Genomic DNA, 19,674 nt, shown 5'->3' on the forward strand with positions numbered 1-19,674 from the left:
TCCGCATGTATTCCGTGCCACCCAACGTGCTCTAGAAAGTGTAAGTCAACTACCCTGGCCAGCAAGATCTCCGGATCTGTCCCCCATTGAGCATGTTTGGGACTGGATGAAGCGTCGTCTCACGCGGTCTGCACGTCCAGCACGAACGCTGGTCCAACTGAGGCGCCAGGTGGAAATGGCATGGCAAGCCGTTCCACAGGACTACATCCAGCATCTCTACGATCGTCTCCATGGGAGAATAGCAGCCTGCATTGCTGCGAAAGGTGGATATACACTGTACTAGTGCCGACATTGTGCATGCTCTGTTGCCTGTGTCTATGTGCCTGTGGTTCTGTCAGTGTGATCATGTGATGTATCTGACCCCAGGAATGTGTCAATAAAGTTTCCCCTTCCTGGGACAATGAATTCACGGTGTTCTTATTTCAATTTCCAGGAGTGTATGTGGTCGAGGCTGGAAGATCATTTTGCACAGTAAAAAGAATAATGAATGTTCTAGGATTCACATTTATGGAAAACAGATTATGAGATTTAGGAGTAATTGCCATCAAATCGACCTTGGCTCATCAGTTAAACTTTGACGATGTATGTGTTATAATGCGGGGTGAAACAGGTGAAACAGCCTATCCCAAAATAGCCACAACGAGTAAATATATGGAGTAGCGGTTCTTGCCCCCCCCCCCCCTTATAGCGGACAATATGGCAAATTTTCTGATATATAGTTGCCGTTTTGTGAAACTGACTGTTCTTTAATGGATTATATATTGACCGTCTAGGCATGGTTGAACTACAAACAACACGAGCTGTGCACCTCCTTCCTGGTGGAACGACTGGAACTGATCGGCTGTCGGACACCCTCTGTCTAACAGGCGCTGCTCATGCATAGTTGTTTACATCTTTGGGCGGGTATAGAGACATTTCTCTACAGTCAAAGGAACTGTGTCTGTGACACAGTATCCACCGTCAACTTCTATCTTCAGGAGTTCTGGGAACAGGGGTGATGCAAAACTGTTTTTGATGTATGTACAAAGATAATGTCCAACAGGATGTCACCCAATAACTTTGAAAGCACATATGTTGTGACTGTTTAGTACCACCAATAAAACAAAGACCAACGATGCTTTTGTTGGATAGTCCACACCACACGTCGATATTTACCTAGTTCTTTTAGTCGGAGTGAGTTTTCAGCTGACCAGTAGCGCCTATCACGTACATTGATACACGCATGCTACTTGTATGCAAATGATGCTTCATCCGCAAGCAAAATCTTACTTATTAATGCGATACCACTGCGCAGTTTTTCGAAGACACAAATAGGGTAACTGTAACAGTTCTTGAGAGTCACTACCATGAAGCTACAGATAATGGAAACGTGGGGAAGACGAAATGCGTCGGAGAGTACATAGTACTTGCAGCAATACTCATAAATTCAAGCTGCCTTGTAATGACATGTGGATTGTATTTACACTGCTAAAATGTAAGTTGCATTCCTTCATGAGTTGCTGTTTTTTTTTTTTTTTTTTTTTTTTTTTTGGGCGTGATTTATTCTTTACATTTCCAGTTTATCGAAACCTTCTTACTCGTTTGCAATGACATATCGTATGGGCTTAGCACGATCAGGGTACCTTTAGGCATAAAACTGAACCGCTGCTGTAAGAGTTTTTCGAACCTCGTCATAACCGGAAATCATATCCCCATTTTCGACTGGTGTACATAATGTAAGTGTGTGAGTAGCTTCACGAGCAAGTTGTTTGATAGCTACAAGAGCAGAGTACAGTCTGATGAACTTAAAACGTACAGGTATAAAAACTAACCATACTTGAATTGTGTTTGCTTTCATATATGGAACCTCTTCTGCTAATGCCGAGATAGTAGTTTCGAATACTGTTATGTTGTTGTTATTTCACAAAGTTTTGCACATGCTAAGTCGTTCAAATCCTTGCCGGAGTTTCTTTCCCATACCATTGTATTGTATTGTATTGTATTGTATGTTAACCGGGGACCTAGAAACGACGAAGAGGCTCCGTCCCCGCCACAGCCACAGTCGTCCACAACCCCACTACGACTACTGCAGTCCACTTCACCCCTCCGCCGTCCCACACCGAACCCAGGGGTATTGTACGGTTCGGCCCCCGGTGGACCATACCCCCGCCCCCTTCCCCCCTCCCGGGAATGTCTCACACCAGACAAATGTAACCCCTATGTTTGCGTGGTAGAGTAATGGTGGTGTACGCGTACGTGGAGAACTTGTTTGCGCAGCAATCGCCGACATAGTGTAGCTGAGGCGGAATAAGGGGAAACAGCCCGCATTCACCGAGGCAGATGGAAAACCGCCTAAAAACCATCCACAGACTTGGCAGCTCACCGGATCTCGACACAAGTCCGCTGGGCGGATTCGTGCCGCGAACCAGGCGCTCCTTCCCACTCCGGAAAGCCGTGCCCTAGAGCGCTCGGCTAACCGGGCGGGCTTCCCATACCATAGAAAAAAGTATTCAAAAAACGCTGTGTCATAGTTTGGCAGCTATCAACGTTAAAAATTACAGGGTGTTTCAAAAAGAATGGCCTGATTTCAACCGAGCGAGGTGGCGCAGTGGTTGGACACTGGACTCGCATTCGGGAGGACGACGGTTCAATCCCGCGTTCGGCCATCCTGATTTAGGTTTTCCGTGATTTCCCTAAATCGCTCCAGGCAAATGCCGGGATGGTTCCTTCGAACGGGCACGGCCGACTTCCTTCCCCGTCCTTCCCTAATCCGATGAGACCGATGACCTCGCTGTCTGGTCTCCTTCCCCAAAGAACCCAAACCCCCCCCCCCCCCCAACCTGATTTCAAAACTCCGTGTTTATTGATACACACATACTAGAAGCTTCGGATTAATCGCAAAATATTCACAAAGTCTTAAAGTTTTAACTATGCTATTACAAATGCTCTGTGTGTCCACCAGCAGCAGCACGAACATCTAGACTGTAGCTAAATTCATTATAAACTTTACACAACATATCCGCTTTCACAGAAGTTATGGCGGCTGTTATTCAGTTCTTCACTTCTTCTATGTCATGAGCTATCTTCACCTGCAGATTGACTTTTTCCGCGACTTCGGGAAGACTCCGATGACTTCATTTTACAACAGAATGGAGCTCTGCCACTCTGGCACAACTTAGTTAGTTTCTCAATGACGCTCTGCCTCAACACTGGAGAGGACACACGGGAATTCTTGCCCTCCCAGATCGCCATACATGACCCCCATGCGATTATTTCTTGTAGGGGTATGTCAAGGGAACCTTGTGTCGATGCTCTGAAAAGCTAATCATTTGCATTTCACAGCATCTTCTTCCTGTCGGTTAAATTTCGCCGGCCGGAGTAGCCGAGCGGTTGTAGGCGCTAAAGTCTGGAACCGCGCGACCGCTACGGTCGCAGGTTCGAATCCTGCCTCGGGCATGTATGTGTGTGATGTCCATGGGTTACTTAGGTTTAAGTAGTTCTAAGTTTTAGGTGACTGATGATCTCAGCAGTTAAGTCCCATAGTGCTCAGAGCCATTCGAACCATTTCGGTTAAATTTCGCGTCTGTAGTACGTCATCTTCGTGGAGTAGCAATTTTAATGGTCAATAGTGTATGTAGTTTTGAAATCAGGTCATTCTTTCTGAAACACGCTGTACTTGCGTGTGTCAGAAAATTCGCTCACTGCCTGCTATAATTTAGCAAAACCAGCACCTAGATATACAGGGTGTTACAAAAAAGTACGGCCAAGCTTTCAGGAAACATTCCTCACACACAAAGAAAGAAAATATGTTATGTGGTCATATGTCCGGAAATGCTTACTTTCCATTATAGAGCTCATTTTATTAGTTCTCTTCAAATCACATTAATCATGGAATGGAAACACACAGCAACAGAACGTACCAGCGTGACTTCAAACACTTTGTTACAGGAAATGTTCAAAATGTCCTCCGATAGCGAGGATACATGCATCCACCCTCCGTAGCATGGAATCCCTGATGCAGCCCTGGAGAATGGCGTATTGTATCACAGCCATCCACAATACGAGCACGAAGAGTCTCTACATTTGGTACCGGGGTTGCGTAGACAAGAGCTTTCAAATGCCCCCATAAATGAAAGTCAAGAGGGTTGAGGTCAGGAGAGCGTGGAGGCCATGGAATTGGTCCGCCTCTACCAATCCATCGGTCACCGAATTTGTTGTTGAGAAGCGTACGAACACTTCGACTGAAATGTGCAGGAGCTCCATCGTGCACGAACCACATGTTGTGTCGTACCTGTAAAGGCACATGTTCTAGCAGCACAGGTAGAGTATCCCGTATGAAATCATGATAACGTGCTCCATTGTGCGTAGGTGGAAGAACAAGGGGCGCAATCAAGACATCACCAACAATGCCTGTCCAAACGTTCACAGAAAATCTGTGTTGATGACGTCATTGCACAATTGCGTGCGGATTCTCGTCAGCCCACACATGTTGATTGTGAAAATTTACAATTTGATCACGTTGGAATGAAGCCTCATCCATAAAGAGAACATTTGCACTGAAATGAGGATTGGCACATTGTTGGATGAACCATTCGCAGAAGTGTACCCGTGGAGGCCAATCAGCTGCTGATAGTGCATGCATACGCTGTACATGGTACGGAAACAACTGGTTCTCCCGTAGCACTCTCCATACAGTGACGTGGTCAACGTTACCTTGTACAGCAGCAACTTCTCTCACGCTGACATTAGGGTTATCGTCAACTGCACGAAGAATTGCCTCGTCCATTGCAGGTGTCCTCGTCGTTCTAGGTCTTCCCCAGTCGCGAGTCATAGGCTGGAATGTTCCGTGCTCCCTAAGACGCCGATCAATTGCTTCGAACGTCTTCCTGTCTGGACACCTTCGTTCTGGAAATCTGTCTCGATACAAACGTACCGCGCCACGGCTAATGCCCCGAGCTAATCCATACATCAAATGTGCATCTGCCAACTACGCATTTGTAAACATTGCACTGACTGCAAAACCAAGTTCGTGATGAACACTAACCTGTTGATGCTACGTACTGATGTGCTTGATGCTAGTACTGTAGAGCAATGAGTCGCATGTCAACACAAGCACCGAAGTCAACATTACCTTCCTTCAATTGGGCCAACTGGCGGTGAATCGAGGAAGTACAGTACATACTAACGAAACTAAAATGAGCTCTAACATGGAAATTAAGCGTTTCCGGACACATGTCCACATAACATATTTTCTTTATTTGTGTGTGAGGAATGTTTCCTGAAAGTTTGGCCGTACCTTTTTGTAACAACCTGTATTTACTTACTCTGTACACGTTTGGCGAGGCATGTCTTAGCTGCTTCACACCGTATAGTATGGAATTAAGTGTAGGCCACAAATCCTACAAGCTTTTCTAATGTGCGAGTTGTTCGACGTCCACGTAATTTTTGTTGTAAAACAAGCTTTTATTGGTTCAGAGCCCACCTACAGGTCTTCAAAAAATTAACAAAGATAGGCCTACCGAGCACATTTTCTGGTTGAGCCAGGCAGTCCGACGAGAGTTACCCACGGACCCCTCCTGGCTTTCCATAGACCTGGATGAACAGCAACTAACGAACGCCCCCTTGTGTCTGCAGACGACTCGGACAGCACGATCCACGTGCACGGGAATCCCGGGTACGTGGTGGGGACGGCCGAGGTGCCGGTGGGCACTCCCGTTGAGTCGGTGCCGGAGTTGCTGAGGCCGCGCCTGCAGCTGCGGCAGCCGCCGCTCAAGGACACCGTGCACGTGCCGGCCAGGAGCGCAGTCGCGCTGCGACTCGTCGCCGACAACCCAGGTAAGCTAATGGTAACAGCAGCAGCAGCAGCAGTAGTACAGGGTGAGGCAGTGAAACGGCACGATTTTGTAAAACCACCAAAGATTTATTTACAAGTAAAATCATAATAGTTGAACATGGATCTCAAGTACAAGAGTGGAAATTAAAGATTTAACTTAAAAACAATCACTTTTTAAATATGGTGTCAGTGAGGTGTCGTCCTTGGTTTTGCACACATTGTCTAAGCCTGAGATGCAATTGTCCCATGACGTTTCGTAGCATCTGTACTGGAATGTTGTTAATTTCCTGTCGAATTCGCTCCTTCAGGTCTTCTTTTGTTCTTGGTGGATTTTCCTGGAAGACTTTGCACTTGAGGTAGCCCCAAAGAAAAAAGTCTGGTGCCGTCAGATCTGGTGAACGGGCAGGCCAGGGGAAATCGCCATTCCTGCTGATTAGACGTCGTGGAAATGCAAGTCTGAGCAATTCCATTGAGACATTAGCAGTATGGCTTGTTGCACCATCTTGCTGGAAGAGTGTTTCAGCATCTGGATCATGTTGATCAATTCCAGGCAGACCAAAAATGGTCAACATGTCAGCATAACATCCAAAGTTTACCGTCACTGTGTTGCCATCTTCATCTTCAAAAAAATAGGGCCCCATGATTCCACGAGATGACATTGCGCACCAGACTGTTACTTTTTCAGAATGGAGAGGTTTTTCATGAAGTTCGTGCGGGTTATCTGAGGACCAATATCTGAAGTTTTGCTTATTTACGTACCCACTAAGATGAAAGTGGGCTTCATCACTCATCCATAAGTTATGCACTCTTTCTTCATTTCGTTCAATAACGTTAAGCATTGACTGGCAAAAGCGTATACGGTTATTGTAGTCATTACGTTTAAGGGCTTGCACTACCTGAATTTTGTATGGATGATAGTGAAGGTCACTCTTCAAAATCCGTCTTACTGATCGATTGCTGAGACCAAGTTCTGCGCTGTGCCGTCTCGCGGATTTTCGCGGACTTCGTCCCAACGCTTCGCGCACAAGATTAATGTTCTCGGGTGTCCGGATTGTTTTTGTGCTGCCGCCTCTTTTCTTTGTTGTGCTAGCAGTAGCTTCAAAGGTTTTAACCCAAAGGAGAATGGCTTTCCTTGATGGCACGGGAGCCTGTGGCGGCAGGTTCAATTCACGACGAAAGGCGCGTTGAGCACCAACCACACTATCCACGTTTTAGTAATATGCCTTTACGGCATATGCACATTGAGCACTCGACCAACGCTCCATGGCTACTGAAACTTCCACCACTCTAGACGCCCAAGGTCACTTCCCCCACTCTCGCAACCCCCCTCCGCGCCCGACAACCACTATCGAAATCGTGCCGTTTCACTGCCTCACCCTGTAGAAGGAGAAGCAGCAACAGTTATTTGCAACATGAAATAAAAGTCAATAAGTTCACAATAAAATAAAGTAACTATCCAGAGCCACAGGAAAATTAGTGTGTAAACTTTTAGATGGCAGACCTCTCCCTAGTCCTGAATCGGAAGAAGTCGGTAAACGTCGGGAGGCTTCGATAGGCACGCAGTTGTGACTGCTGCCAACATTACGTAGCTGACTGTGTTGTACAAGGTAGCCATTGTTGTCTGCTTCGTTATTGTTTTGCACTATACTGTTCTGCGTGTTTTTATTGTGCAGTTGTGCGAAACATTATCAAAATGCGTGAAGAGGCAGTTGCTGGCCCATCTCGGGAGTCGCCAACAACTCCTACCGATAGGCCTACGGTTAGAAGGAAACCAGTATTACGTAGTGATGCTCGCAAAATTATATTGCGTGTGATTGAATGCTACGAAAGGGAAAGCGAGCAGAAAAAATTGCTTCACCCCATTTAAAAATCTTCAGTGAGAGCTGCTACATACCTACATACACAGGACAAAGCATGCGTAGCATTGGAAGATTCAAACAGTTTTCAAAGAATCGTCCTGGCGTATCACCACAAATGCCTGGCAAGAAAAGGTGAGTTTCCATTTCAGATATTTTGTTCGCGATCACTTTGAAGGAGCCCCGTATTTCGTCCGAATTACCTTATATTTAATTTTTCCTTGCTACCGTATTGCTTTGTGTGGAAACACCACTGGTTACTGTATTATTTCGAAACACATTCATATTACAGTACGTTTCCAAACGGTTTATGAGCACATAGTAGACAAAAACACACACACACACACACACACACACACACACACACATACACATACATATATATATATATATATATATGTATATATATATATATATTTTACGAACAACATTTAAAGCGAGTTTTACTTCCAAGCCTTTCATCTGCTTTCGAGTAAGCATGACGCGCAATTTGTAGTGCCAGCTCTGCAACTGGTAGGCGTGCCTTGTTCCCCCCCCCCCCCCCAACAGCTCATCTCCCCTCGCCAGCCAATGCTTGCTTCCTCCTTTCCTCCTCTCCCCGCATTCCCCTCACAACTCTGCCGTCTTACGGTTAACACACTGTGAACGGATTGGCATAACTAACTCACTGTGCTCTAGGATAACCAACTCTACCGTATTTCCCGGGATCTCTCGTTTTATACCAACTCTTTTAAAAATCATCCCATCTTCCTTAATGACCTGTTTCTCCTGTATATTTTGTCAATGTTCACTGTTACAGATGTTAACCCTGCGAAGCACTATCGATAGTTAAAATTCCCTGACCGATAGATCCCGAAAAGTTCTCGTTCCCCAAAATAATTGCACACTATTTTTGTAAAAATACAGTTTTCATTCTGCATATGTTAAAGTTTTACAGTGTATAGATAAATCCTTCCCGCTTGTTTTCAAACTTAGTTCAACCTGTTCCCACGAGTGGCGCCATCACAGCACCTCTTCAAGATGGCTGCTACACTTGACGTTCGTCAGAAGCAACGTGCTGTCATAGAGTTCCTGTGCTGCGGAAACGAGACAGTGGGAAACATCCACAAGAGGTTGAAAAAGGTGTTTGGAGATGCTGCTGTCGATCACAGTACAGTTAGTCGATGGGGAAGCAGGTTACGTGATGAAAGCGGGCACGGAAATATTGAGGATTGTCCTCACAGCGGCAGGCCTCGTACTGCACACACTCCAGACAATGTGCGGAGTGTTAACGAATTGGTGACTGCTGACAGACGCATCACAGTGAACGAATTGTCACGCTACGTTGGGGTAGGGGAAGGAAGTGTTTGCAGAATAATGAAAGTGTTGCGTAAAAAAAGTTTTGTGCCAGGTGGGTTCCCAGGATGTTGACAGTGGCGCACAAGGAAACAAGAAAAACGGTATACAGCGAACTTTTGGAACAGTATGAGAATGGTGGAGATGAATTTCTTGGAAGAACTGACAGGTGATGAAACATGGCTCCATCATTTTTCACCAGAGACGAAGAGGCAACCAATGGAGTGGCATCATGCAAATTCACCCAAGAAAAAAAAAATCGAAACCACAGCTTCTGCTGGAAAATTCATGGCTACGGTGTTTTCCGATTCTGAAGTTTCAAATGGCTCTGAGCACAATGGGAGCACAATGGGAGCACTATGGGACTTAACATCTGAGGTCATCAGTCCCCTAGAACTTAGAACTACTTAAACCTAACTAACCTAAGGACATCACACACATCCATTCCCAAGGCAGGATTCGAACCTGCGACTGTAAATAAATAAATTCTGATACATATGTGACGACACTGAAGAAACTTCAAACTCGACTGAATTGTGTTCGACCACATCGGCAAAAGCAGGATGTTTTGCTGTTGTACGACAGTGCATGGCCACATGTCAGTCAAAAAACCATGAAAGCGGTCACAAAACTCGGATGGACAACACTGAAACACCCGCCTTACAGTCCTGACCTGGCTCCATGCGACTATCATCCCTTTGGGAAACTGAAAGACTCTCTTCGTGGAACAAGGTTTGAAGATGATCACTCCCTTGTGCACGCTGTCAAACAGTGGCTCCAACAGGTTGGTCCAGAATTTTACCGTGCGGTTATACAGGCGCTGGTTCCAAGTGGCGTAAGGCAGTTGAGAGGGATGGAAATTATGTGGAGAAATGAAAATATTGTTCCTAAAGGATGTATCTACACACTGTAAAACTTACAAACATGTAGAATAAAAGATGGATTTAAAAACAAAATAGTGTGCATTTCTTTTGGAGTGACCTTCGTAGTGATCAATACTGTTGTCGACATAAAGTCTTTCTGCCTCCAGAAAGAAGACGGTTTGGTTCAAGGGAATGCATAGAATGGAGAAAGAATAACATAGTATAAGCATTAGAGGGGTCACGAGAGGAGGAGTGTTTATTATTCGCAGAAACTAAGTTGACATTCGGTGTGATGACATGGTAGCGATCGTAAAAGGCATTTCCTGTTTACCGTCACTCCAATCAGCCACCGCCGCGAGATGCTCCAATCAGCCACCGCCGCGAGAGTCAACTTAGTTTATGTGAATAGTGCCTGTTTCACGCTCAGAACTGGTAACCGACAGAAGCGCTCGCCTCATACTGATCAGCACCCAAAGTATAAATAACACACGGAAGTAACAAAGAGTCACTAAAGCAGATCACATAGACATGTTTAATCATTCTCGTTCCGTCACTTATTTGCTAATTGATTCACACAACACAAGAACATTTTACAGTGCTTCGAAAGATCCAGTAGTGATAGATCGCATAAGTTGGCAGCAATGGAAAACAGAGGACAATCAACACAAAATGCTCCATTCCGTGTAGTCTTCTTTCTGTAAGAGTACCTACTATACCATTCAGCGTTCATGTGTGTATTCATTTGCTTCTAAAGCGAATAAATTTTCATCAAGTTCACCCGAAGTTAAGATGGAGATGAAATGAAATGAAATGTCATGTGGCTAGGAGGACATCTCGTCGGGTAGGCCGGTCGCCTCGAGCAAGTCTTTAGAGATAACGCCACTTCGGCGACTTGTGTGTCGATGGGGATGAGATGATGATGATTAGGACAACACAACACCCAATCCGTAAGTGGACAAAAGCTCCGACCCAGCAGGGAATCGAACCCAGGCCCCTTGGCATGACAGTCCGTGGTGCTGATCACTCAGCTATTGGGGCGGACAGGATGGAGATGTTAAAAGCAGAATATGTCAGTTTATTTATATCTCCATTGTCACAAATTCCATGAAAATGCGATATAATTATACAGTTGAAATTTATTGTGACTAAATCTCCCTTAGGATCTTGATCAAATGTTGGTCACCCTAATATGCTTGCAGGCTAAACTGAATACAGGCAAGTTGTCGGATAGTAACACACATGTGACGATGTGGTACATGGTGGCAGAAAACACTGTCGCTGGGGTGAATAAGTAGATGGTGAAGTCGAACTTCACTCTAGAAATTTGGCGTAAGCAGCAGCAGCAAAACCAGTCCTATTCCTTACAAGGCAGAGTCCATAAATAAAGCAATGTCATCTAGGGAAGCATCAGTAAGATCAGAAAATTTCGTTGGCTGACTTATAAAGAATGAAGAGCGACCTTGTGACCACCCGAACTAGTATCAGTTGGCTAGCTGATTTCACGTGACTGGTTGGCAGGAGCTGCTGTGTTTTCCTTGTGAGCAGTGCCCTCGCCAGATGTAGCCTTAATGTTGTCAATAGTTCTGTGTCCTTATCAATACATCCTGCAGGGTACAAATACCCTCCTCCCACAAATCAGCACATAAGGCCAAAACTGGTAAGGCCAGTGTGGAGAGGATGGCGAGGTGACAACACGAAGTTGCTTGAAGAAATCACTGTGGTCAGTTCTGGGACAACACTGCTCCCTCCCTCCCTCCCTCCCTCCCTCCCTCCCTGTGTGGGAACTTAGGAAGCAAAATGCATCAATGTGGGTACCAGCAGCCCTTTTGGTTATTCCAAAGGAGATGGATCAGTGTACTTGGGGTCCTCTGTAGAAGGGGGGATGGAAGAATCACATGCTCGTTGCCTATGGTGAGCTGACGGGCAGTTTTGGGAGGTTGTCGCTGTTGTGGTGGCCTTCCAGATGATAGGAACATCTGGCCAGAGTTCTGCAAAAGATGTTAGTTGGGATGTCTGCACAGCATCCCACACACAATCGTTTCGAGGACAACCTGGTGTCCCTGTTGCGATGGGATTGCATCTGAATCCAGCCAAAGATGTACCTCAAAGGGTGCAAGCACTAGGGGGCGACCATACCTTCTCATCTTCTCGCTCAAATGATGGAAAAAGAAGTTCCAGCAATGTCCAATGAGGACGTCCATGCAATTCTTCTACTGGACTTCAACCATGTGTGAGAAATGATGAAGGTATTGAGATTTGAATGTGATATACCTGACCCCACAGATTTTGCTACTTGCATTTTAAAAGTGTGAACACTTGAGACATTAGAAGCTGAATGAATAGGTGGGGTGCACAATTGCCAGAACTCAGCTGCCATCGACTGATGTCCAGTATCCAAGACCAAGGTGCAGGAGAAGGTGCAGAGAAAAAGCCTATGTGGGCAGCCAAAGGCATATTGGCAGGCTGTACAGTGATGGACTATCCGTGTTACATTGTCATCCATGATAGCTGTGCCTGCTTCATCCAGGTGGTCCCTCAGTGTGACTGGTAGAGTATTAGAACACCTGTTGCTGCAGGGATTTCAGCACCACCGCCTGGCAATTGTCATCTTCTTGCGTTGATAGCAGGATGCCCTGATGAATTTCAAATTGATGTCATCAGATAAAGAAGCAATGAAGATCTTGTGGTGCTGTGACCAACAGCTCAATAGCCCACTCCATGCAGACATGCTGGAGGACCAGCTCAAGAAGTGGGTCACTGCTGCAACTTCTCTAGAATTGATTGAACAATCTTCTAACGATTGAGCGAGTTTTGTCAGGACTGGCTCTCCGAAGGCTGTCGGTAGTTACAATGGAATGTTGTCTACTCCGGGGGCCTTGTTTCGACTTAGGTCTTTCAGTGCTCTGTCAAACTCTTCACGCAGTATCGTATCTCCCATTTCATCTTCATCTACATCCTCTTCCATTTCCATAATATTGTCCTCAAGTACATTGCCCTTGTATAGACCCTCTATATACTCCTTCCACCTTTCTGCTTTCCCTTCTTTGCTTAGAACTGGGTTTCCATCTGAGCTCTTGATGTTCATACAAGTGGTTCTCTTATCTCCAAAGGTCTCTTTAATTTTCCTGTAGGCAGTATCTATCTTACCCCTACTGAGATAAGCCTCTACATCCTTACATTTGTCCACTAGCCATCCCTGCTTAGCCATTTTGCACTTCCTGTCGATCTCATTTTTCAGACATTGGTATTCCTTTTTGCCTGCTTCATTTACGGCATTTTTATATTTTCTCCTTTCATCCATTAAATTCGATATTTCTTCTGTTACTCAAGGATTTCTACTAGCCCTCGTCTTTTTACCTACTTGATCCCTTGCTGCTTTCACTTCATCTCTCAAAGCTACCCATTCTTCTTCTACTGTATTTCTTTCCCCCATTCCTGTCAATTGTTCCCTTATGCTCTCCAAGAACTCTGTACAACCTCTGGTTTAGTCAGTTTATCCAGGTCCCATCTCCTCAAATGCCCACCTTTTTGCAGTTTCTTCAGTTTTCATCTACTCAGACCGATTATAGGCCTATAATGGGAGAGCATAAGGGAACAATTGACAGGAATGGGGGAAAGAAATACGGTAGAAGAAGAATGGGTAGCTTTGAGAGATGAAGTAGTGAAAGCAGCAAAGTATCAAGTAGGTAAAAAGACGAGGGCTAGTAGAAATCCTTGGGTAACAGAAGAAATATTGAATTTAATGGATGAAAGGAGAAAATATAAAAATGCCGTAAATGAAGCAGGCAAAGAGGAATACAAACGTCTGAAAAATGAGATCAACAGGAAGTGCAAAATGGCTAAGCAGGGATGGCTAGAGGACAAATGTAAGGATGTAGAGGCTTATCTCACTAGGGGTAAGATAGATACTGCCTACAGGAAAATTAAAGAGACCTTTGGAGAAAAGAGAACCACTTGTATGAATATCAAGAGCTCAAATGGAAATGCAGTTCTAAGCAAAGAAGGGAAAGCAGAAAGGTGGAAGGAGTATATAGAGGGTCTATACAAGGGCGATGTACTTGAGGGCAATATTATGGACATGGAAGAGGATGTAGATGAAGATGAAATGGGAGATACGATTTTTTCAGTTTCTTCAGTTTTAATCTGCAGGTCATAATCAATAGATTGTGGTCAGAGTCCACATCTGCCCCTGGAAATGTCTTACAATTTAAAACCTGGTTCCTAAATCTCTGCCTTACCATTATATAATCTATCTGAAACCTGTCAGTATCTCCAGGCTTCTTCCATGTATACAGCCTTCTTCTATGATTCTTGAACCAAGTGTTAGCTATGATTAAGTTGTGCTCTGTGCAAAATTCTACCAGGCGGCTTCCTCTTTCATTTCTTAGCCCCAATCCATATTCACCTACTACGTTTCCTTCTCTCCCTTTTCCTACTACCGAATTCCAGTTACCCATGACTATTAAATTTTCGTCACCCTTCACTATCTGAATAATTTCTTTTATTTCATCATACATTTCTTCAATTTCTTTGTCATCTGCAGAGCTAGTTGGCATATAAACTTGTACTACTGTAGTAGGTGTGGGCTTCGTATCTATCTTGGCCACAATAATGCGTTCACTATGCTGTTTGTAGTAGCTTACCAGCATTCCTATTTTCCTATTCATTATTAAACCTACTCCTGCATTACCCCTATTTGATTTTGTGTTTATAACCCTGTAGTCACCTGACCAGAAGTCTTGTTCCTCCTGCCACCAAACTTCACTGATTCCCACTATATCTAACTTTAACCTATCCATTTCCCTTTTAAAATTTTCTAACCTACCTGCCCGATTAAGGGATCTGACATTCCACGCTCCGATCCATAGAACGCCAGTTTTCTTTCTCCTGATAACGACATCCTCTTGAGGAGTCCCCGCCCGGAGATCCGAATGGGGTACTATTTTACCTCCGGAATATTTTACCCAAGAGGACGCCATCATCATTTAATCATACAGTAAAGCTGCATGCCCTCGGGAAAAATTATGGTCGTAGTTTCCCCTTGCTTTCAGCCATTTGCAGTACCAGCACAGCAAGGCTGTTTTGGTTATTGTTACAAGGCCAGATCAGTCAATCATCCAGACTGTTGCCCTTGCAACTACTGAAAAGGCTGCTGCCCCTCTTCAGGAACCACACGTTTGTCTGGCCTCTCAACAGATACCCCTCCGTTGTGGTTGCGCCTACTGTACGGCTATCTGTATCGCTGAGGCCCGCAAGCCTCCCCACCAACGGCAAGGTCCGTGATTCATGGGGGTGGGGGGGGGGGGGGGGACAAAGCCTTAAAACTCGTATATTCATTTTGAAACACCTCGTATAATGAACTGTACAGTAAGACAGCTTACATCAACAAATACTAGACATTACTCACCATAGGTGAAACAGCCCATAATTCATCAGGTATTGTTTTTCAGACAAGTAGTTATATAAGCTTTTCTTCTACTTTTGACCAAGAGTATCTCCTGTAGGAAACATGATACTTAAAAAAACAGCCTGTATATTTGAACTTTGATCTTAAAGAAAACTATCTCAAACAGCATTGTTGTGACCCATATACATTTGAATTTTAGAGTAACAGAGATATTCATAACACTAGAAGGAAAAATGATCTGTGTTACCCTTTAACTTATCTATATTTGGCATAGAAATGGGTGAAATATGCAGCTCTAAAACGTTTTGGAAATAAAAGTCTGACAGATAGTACACTCTTTTCAAATTTAGAGAACGGAAGTTTCTACTTAATATCTCCTTGCATACCAGGAATTAATTCTTGAATAGAAATACTTAGACATTTATATAGAAAAAAATCTTTAGATGTACAATGCACAGACATTCCATTTTCTAAAAATATGTGCTATGTGTTTGTTCATTTGATGCTTTCCACATCATGACACTTCTCATGAATACAATCAAGGAACAGAAAACTAATTAACAAATTTCATAGACAGCTTGAATACATGATGTAATCTTGTTCCTGCACATGACATACCAGAGAACACTACTGTTCTTCAGTACATTAGTACAGCAAAGTTTTATTTCTCTTGACATTTGATTGTTTCTTTAATATTACTGTAGGTCATATGAGGGTTAAATTTCATCCATTTCATTTGAATAATTCATGGTGATGCAATTATCACAGATATTACTGTGCAATGAATCCTTAAGATATGTTGCTGATAATACTTAAATTTGTCTACATATTTGTCCTGATAATATATATGTAGAGCATAAGTCAGATGCAGACATCCACTGTTTCTACTTTCTAACTTATTGCAGATATAAATCTTTGGTTCATGCACTACTATTTAATCGCATTATGTCTCCCCCCCCCCCCATTTTTCCACAACATAGGAAAACATTCATTACTGCAGAGATGGCCAACTGTGGGACTATAAATTTTGTCTACAGACTAATCTACAACTCCTGTTCATTATTCAGTGACAAATATCAGTAAACTCTAAGAATATAAATGGCTTACAATGCCTTACTAACTGCACTGTGAAATCTCATGATGGTATATGACCAGTTCTTTCACACTCCTTTCAATCAAAACTAGTGTTATCTTCAAGCACTAATACCTGACTCTGAGTGCATATCTGGAGAGCAGTGACCTTTACTGGGATGAGTAGTGCATTTACTGAAGAGACTAGTGCTGCCCATGAGTGCAAGTAGGGCTGTGACAGCTGTGCAGGCAGTATATCAATATGTACTAACAGAGACATTAAAACCCAATGAATAATGGGTTCTCCAGCAGTAACTGAGTAGTACTGCTGGCAGACTCAATCAGTCTCTGCCACAGTGGTGCTGTTGCTGCTGGAGTACTGGATACTTTTCATATTTTACTGTCTCTGTTAATATATATTGATAAAATTAACAACACACTAGACTAATTTTGGAGACACTGAGCAGCTGAGCAGTATTTGTTTGGGCTGACTTCAGCTACACTTTGCTATAACAAAATTGCAAATATCTGCTGAAACATCAGAGAAAATTCCATTTTGACTCTTAAGAGAGAGCCCATATATGTGTATGGTACTTACTTAAACTCAGTCTTCTCTCTCTCTCTCTCTCTCTCTCTCTCTCTCTCTCTCTCTCTCTCTTTATTTGCCTACAGAACTTGTAACTTCATAATTTGCCACACTCCATAAGCAAAAACTTTGCATTACCCCAAACTACTGCAACTCAAAAATAATACTACATAGTTTCTGTATTTATTCAGAATGATTTTCATTCTTTGTGTTTAACTATAGTCCTTTTCTGTGCAAATGTCTCTAAATGACAAGAATGACCTATAGGTTGTTGGTATTGAAAGAAATAACTTTCACTCAATGTCTTTTTCATGGTAATTTTTTTTTATCATCTGCATGATACAGTACACATTTCATTTGACTGTTCTCTGTATTGTATATCAATTACATTTACTCTCCATGAGCTTTCTCAAAGAACCAGAGTAGTATAGAATCTTTATTGTCACATGGCTTGTTATATACAATCATTTGATTGAAACATTGGTGACTCGTCAGTGAATAATTCTATGCCTGCCTAAGATACCTAAAACAAGATACATTAAAATAATGCATATGGATGTTCCCAGAAGCACATTACAACATGAAAAGATAATTACATGTTAGATTTCTTCCTTTTTCTTAAAATTTCCACAGTGGTTTGAAATAATTCTTTTAAACTATTTTTCGTGTTTATTTCTGTAGTTTATAAATATGGACATACTTCAAAGACCACATACTTTCAAAGACTACTACTTTACATCAAAGAACTGCTGCTTTACAAACTTGCATTTGCCAAAGATAGCACCAGACTGATTTAGTAACTGACTTAATTTTATATAACACATAGTGTTTGATATTCGCAATATATAGTTTCTGACAAAAATTCTTTGGTAAATTATAGCATCTGTTTTATATTGTTCTTATACAATTTGTGTGAAATGTTAAATTGATCTCTATACACTCCATACTGCTAAACAGTTCAAACTGTCACCAAGTTCCAGTTGCAGTTTGCCTATCTAAAGGTTCAGAGTGACAACAAAAATTTGATTTTCAGTATTTCATACAATTATTGACCGAATTTAAAAATTAAAAATGCTGTCATAATCTACTCATTAGGGTGTACAGTTGTAAGCTAAAGATTTCACACAATAAGTTAGGTATTAAAGCTAGTTTGTGTGTCCTGAGGCTACATAACTCATGGTGCACAAATTATCCAGACTTCACTCATGCAGTGCTTAATAATGAGAGCACATAATGATTTCCAGAAAACTTTATACATAATTTTAAACTTTTTTGAAATTTTTTCTTGCTGATACCTCCAAAAATAATTATAGGAAAAACGTTTATCGCTTACTATCTTTTCACTATTCATGCAGTGTAACTTCAGCAGCAGACATGATGTTCTTTTACCCCTAACTCCCTCCACAGCAAATTTTTGTGTGCTATCCACATGTAGCCTACAATGGAATGTACCTGCAAAATTATGATTGTGCAACATACAGTTCAGGGGATGTGATGCTATAAACATTGGGATGCTTGAAAAACTAGCTTTCTTTAAAACATTGCACAAATTACCCAGACTGTACTCATCCAGTGTTTTAGTCTGTTTTACACATCAGAGTTTAATTCTGTAAGGAATCAGGAGTGGGAGGGTTACTGTTGAAGTATATAAAATTAACACATTCTTTAATGAAATTTAATGGAAGAGTTATAGTTTGACATAAACATTATCCAAAGCTTCACAGTATGTCTCACAGGACCCAGCACCTACAATCAAAGACTATGTTATGACAAAACTTGCAAAGAGAGAGAGAAGCGTGCTCATATATGAAATATGGAATAGGGACGTACCTAAGTCTCCACCACAATAAATGAACTGCTTCAAAATTTGTGTCTGAACGAAGTACAACGGTCTTGATGACTTAGGCTGAACTGTTTCCTACCTTGCATCTCTCATATCTATCCTGAACCATCTAACACCTCTCATTATATTACAAGTTAAATCTGGTAACCATACATTGTTATCTTTTTCTGAACGGCTTTATGCTTTTAATTTTATTTTTTACTAACTGAGAAACCCAGCATTACCCAGGTGTTCATTTTGTGTATTTTCTATTAGAAACAAAAACAAAAAGTGAACTTTGTTTGTAGTGTAATATAAAAAAAAATCTGAAATTATAATGTGCCTCCATAGCCGAGGTTGCTAACACATGCTTGTGCAGTGCTGCTGGACCCTGGGGTAAGCCAGTTTGAATTCTGATGGTGAAAAAAATTTCCACTGCCATTATTTGGCCAGCAATTGGGGGAGATATGGTGGTATAAAGTTCCTGATCACTACACTTTGCACCGATATCCTGGTTTAGACACCACAGCTCTCCACATTGTCTCACCCTCTCCCTTCTGTCATCATCATCATCATCATCATCATCATCCAACACAAACATTACACACATACATGCAGGCACACATGCGCGCACACACACACACACACACACACACACACACACACACACACACACACACACACACACACACACACACACACGAACTACAAATATTGCAATGTAGCATGTAGCAAACAAACACACAAACCTACCTTATGAAACAGTATCTGTATGCTGTGCACAGCAGCTTTGCGTGTCTACGAAGCAGTTTTGTAAATGTCTCCATGGCAACACCTCTTCATAACTCTATAGACAGCTATTGTTATCACCTACAGCCATTTGCACTTTGCAGTTCAAAACTATCAAAAGTGCTGCCAGGTG

The 19,674-nt window shown here is 42.7% G+C and overlaps 1 protein-coding gene across 1 annotated transcript in view; it reads left to right on the plus strand.

The window, feature by feature from the left end:
• LOC126174993 (uncharacterized) overlaps positions 1–19,674 on the plus strand; it is a 397,453-nt gene that overhangs the window by 375,182 nt on the left and 2,597 nt on the right. The window contains exon 10 of the mRNA XM_049921476.1: positions 5,614–5,814. Coding sequence (XP_049777433.1) covers positions 5,614–5,814 — 201 coding nt within the window. The remainder of the gene's footprint in view (positions 1–5,613; positions 5,815–19,674) is intronic.

Source organism: Schistocerca cancellata, chromosome 3 (assembly GCF_023864275.1).
Source record: "Schistocerca cancellata isolate TAMUIC-IGC-003103 chromosome 3, iqSchCanc2.1, whole genome shotgun sequence".
NCBI lineage: Eukaryota > Metazoa > Arthropoda > Insecta > Orthoptera > Acrididae > Schistocerca > Schistocerca cancellata.